Source organism: Haplochromis burtoni, unplaced genomic scaffold (genome assembly GCF_018398535.1).
Source record: "Haplochromis burtoni strain Fernald_Lab_line unplaced genomic scaffold, NCSU_Asbu1 Contig_1343, whole genome shotgun sequence".
In the NCBI taxonomy this organism is placed as follows: domain Eukaryota; kingdom Metazoa; phylum Chordata; class Actinopteri; order Cichliformes; family Cichlidae; genus Haplochromis; species Haplochromis burtoni.
The window spans coordinates 14,960-19,175 of NW_024583704.1; the positions used below are offsets into that span (position 1 = coordinate 14,960).

Here is a 4,216-nt window from a genome sequence, read left to right on the forward strand (position 1 = left end):
TGCTTCATGAGTCATCTGAAACTCTGGTGATGGGTCTGTCGTTCAATATAGCTTCAACTTCACAGAAGACTGTTTGGAGTCTTTCATCACCCAAAGCTTGTTCTTTGAGAACTGAGACTAAAGTACTCCTTATGGAACGAATGAAACGCTCCCACACAATCCTTTGCCAATATTATTGAGAATAGCTCCAACAACCCCCGGCTTCTTTTCTCAGTAACTGACTCGGCCCTGAATTTTCCCCTGCTTCTCATATAAATAGCTGCACAGAAACGTGTGAAAGATTTTTTTCAGTTTTTCGTTAATAAGATAGAACAACTCTGATGTATGACCGCCCTACCTTCACATGAAGTTTTTACAAAATTCACCTGCTCTACTGCCTTTGACCAGTTTAAACCTGTGTGTTTTAATCAGGTAGAAGAACTTTGTAATGGTATAAAGACATCATCTGGCCCAAAAAATGCCATGCCAACACATTTCTTGAAAAAGATTTTTAAGGTTGTTGGTTCTGACATTTTAGAGATTTGTAATAGCAGTCAGTTTTATGTCATTAACATGTTTTGGGATTAAAATCAGAGAATAAATGTTGGAAACTTCCTGTCTTTCTGGCCAACAGTGGCTGCAGCCTGCAGCCTTTCCAGACACATTATAAAGACTTCTAAATAAACTATGAATCCCATGAAGTGCAGAAAGCTTCAGTAGAATCTGGTTTTATTTATTTGCTCTGGGGTTATCTTGGCACTGAAGCAGCACACAACACAAAGAAGAGACTGCAAATTTTACATGAGCACAAACTTTACATCAAATTTGAAATTCAAATCATTTGTATTTTACTAAGACATGTGGGACTGATTTGCCTAACTCATCGTGACCTGACTCTCCTCTGTCCTCCATTTTGAGTCCCTGACTAGTTGTAGTCATAAGTAGTTTATTTGACTTAAGTTCCTTTAACAGCAAAAGCAGAATAAACACTTGTTTTCTATTCAGCTTTATTCATATACAGCAGTTTTCTCTTCAGTTTTTGAAGCACTTTAATCCTTGCTGTTTAAAAGTTGAGGAAATAATGAGCAAAAGATAATTTCAAATATAACAACACCCAACCTGAGGACAGATTGTGTTACCAAACTACACCCTCCACTTTGACAAAGTTAGTGCTACTGTCAGTTAAGGGAATTTTTTTTTGAACTTGTGGCTTCTGGCCTGCTGCAGTGGTGAGGTGGTGCAGGGAGCTCAGGGGGCCGTGTCAACAGAGGGGCACAGGTGTTCATGTTCAATTCAGTTTTATTTATACTGTGTCAAATCACAACAGCATTTGCCTTATATTGTAAGGTAGACCCTACAATAATACATACAAAGAAAAACCCAACAATCATACGTCCCATATAGCAAGCACTTTGGGAGAAGTGGGAAGGGAAAAAAGAAAACCTCAGGCAGAACCAGACTCAGAGAGGGGCGGCCATCTTCAGCGACCGGTTGTGGTAAGAGAATGAAGACATGATAAAAGACATGCTGTGGAAGAGAACCAGAGATTAATAATAAGTATGATTCAATGCAGAGAGGTCTATTAACACATAGTGAGTGAGGAAGGTGACTGAAGAAGAAATACTCAATACATCACGGGAATCCCCAGCAGCCTACAACTATTGTAGCATAACTAGCTAAAGGTCACTCTGAGACAGGATATTTCTACTTTTAGAGATATTGCTCAAATGGAAGGAAGCAGTCCTACATATTTGTTTAATAGGAGCGTACATTGAGGGACATATCCTGGTCAAAAATGAGTCCAAGGTTCCTCACAGTGGTGAGATTCTGTAGACCTTTACTCTGTTCAGGGATGAACACAGGTGGTGACTTAAAACACCACCTATCACCGACAGTGCAGTCCTACCCGGCTGTTTCAACCTCTAACCCCAAAAACTCAGTAGGGTGGGGTGATGTCTTAGTAAGGTTTTACCTCTTGGACCCAGTGAATTTTTCCATACCTTGGTTGGAACTCACATCATCATTTTATCTTCACTCTGGTTCACGTCTGGATGCTGGAATGTCAAACTATATCCAACAACATTTTCAGAGTGGCCCTGGCAGAGTGATGTGGCAGATTCAGCTGTGATCTTTTGTGGGAAAAAGTTCCAAGCATCTTGCCCTGGATCATGATTTTTCCAGTTAGGCTGAAGAGGGGGATTGTTCAGCACCAATAAGCCGCTCAGCCAGCGGCACTTCTGGGTAAAGTGATTGAAGCTATGAGTTTCACCTTCCTGTCTGTGGAACCCCTGCCATTGAGAAATTATTCAAGTTTACATGGCTACTAACAACATTCAGTCCAAAAAAACCCAATGTCCTGTTTAAGTTACTGTTTCTTATTAAACACACAATTTAACATCTTGTGATTGATTGCTGTCCCACAAATGCACAGTGTGTGTATATACAATGTGTGTAATGTTGTATCTGTAACTCCAACAAACCTGAGCAGCAGTGCCTTTGAAACTGTAGTAAACAGCAAGCTGAAGGTTCTGAATGGTTAACTTTGTGTATTCATGAACCTGAAACAAATAATGAAACCTGTCATTGATCTTTATCACAGAAGCTTCAGGCTACATCCACACGTACACAGGTATTTTTGAAAACTGAAGGAAAATGAAGGAAAACACTGCCAGGAACGTGCCAAAACAACAGGTGGTGATATATTCCTAACTGTGTAGAAATTTTGGCCAATCGAAGTCTAGAAGCCTCGGTGGGAAAGAGTAAACAAAGATGGCGCATAGAAGCAGAACTGAGTCCTATGTGTGGAGGGACAGTAACTTTGTGTGTATATTTATTATATATTTGTGTGTATAAGTAAGCATTTAAACACAGCAAAATTAACAATAAGAGTATTTTGTGTAAGTCCGCCATTGTAGAAATTCTTTTCACCGAAACAATAACATGGCGCACAGTGTGATGTCAAAAAAGTCGCACATCTTTGATGCAGCATTTTCTCAGTTTTCATCCACATGTAAAAGCAAAAATTGATTTTCCCAAAAAAATAAGTTTTTAAAAATCTCCATTTTCAGTGACTGAAAACGCCGTTTACATGTGGACGAAAGGTGCAAACGCATAGAAAAATCTGTGTTTTCCAATATACCCATGTACTTATGGACTTAGCTTTAGTGATCATGTTTAACACATCCAAAACACATTAGTACCTTCTGAGATGCTTCAGTGCTGTCCACATTAAGCTTAAATACTGACTCTATCTCTTTCTTCTTCTTCTCTATTCCCTTTGCCCCAGATTGAAAGTTGCGCTATAATCATCAGAGGGAATGAAAATATTTTTTATACAAGAAAAAAAGTTCACACTACACTCTGATCTCACCTCGTTAGACTGTATAATGTACCAGAATCCCAGCTTTGATTTGCTCTGGGTCGCTCTGAGCAACCTGCTTCATTTTAGGCTTCATTTTAGTCCAGTCCATCCTCAGCTCTTTATACATCTCTTTCAGTCTGGTTTCATTCACTGGGTTGTTCATGTTTTCAGAGTCCCCCGTCTTTAGTTTAAGATCAACCTCCCCTGCCATTCTGATGATAATAATAGATAATGTTGAACATGAAAAAAAGGTGGTGATGTCTGCACCATCATACACAGCACTGTTTTTGTACATTACCTGTCTTTGAACGATTTGAATTCTTCTTCACTTTCTTTACGTGCAGATCTGTGGAATAGTGATTGGTACAAATAAGTGATTTGTTTCTGTGCTCCACAGTTCACATGACTATAGATATTTTTTGTTTCGTGAGTGATTTCAATTTTCTTTATTATCTGAAAAAATTGTAAATTAATAATTTGTCATGACCTTCGGAGTTAGTATTCTTATTTTTAGTTGAATCTAAAAATAATAATACATCCACCAAACTAATTCTGTGTTCACAAGCACACAGCCACACCAACAGAGGATTTCCTTAAAAATGAAAACTGTAAAAAATCACATTTAAAGACAACAAGTAGTCATTTAATTAAAAGTTATGAACATGAATACCTTGATATAAATATCATTGCTGTGTTTGACACATTGGCGTGCTCTAACATTAAGGTATAAAATATTTCTGTAATTTCTGCAAAATGTAAACAGCTAATACCTAAAAAGTCTGCAATCTGCACATTTATTATTGCATGTCAGTTTCTAAATTACATATATTTTTTATCTTGAGTACAGGGTAGAAAAAGGAAAAAAATGTATCTCTG

At 38.0% G+C, this 4,216-nt stretch overlaps 1 protein-coding gene and 1 long non-coding RNA gene across 2 annotated transcripts in view; both read right to left on the bottom strand.

Moving 5' to 3' along the window:
• The window catches only part of LOC102307229, an 11,857-nt gene that overhangs the window by 3,802 nt on the left and 3,839 nt on the right, over positions 1-4,216 (bottom strand). Inside the window, exon 5 of the mRNA XM_042216917.1 lies at positions 3,639-3,686. Coding sequence (XP_042072851.1) covers positions 3,639-3,686 — 48 coding nt within the window. The remainder of the gene's footprint in view (positions 1-3,638; positions 3,687-4,216) is intronic.
• LOC102307024 lies at positions 713-2,932 on the bottom strand. The gene is made up of 3 exons (XR_317898.3): positions 2,460-2,932; positions 1,980-2,267; positions 713-1,506 (listed from the first exon to the last, which is right to left on the bottom strand). It is a non-coding gene; the product is annotated as an uncharacterized LOC102307024 (long non-coding RNA).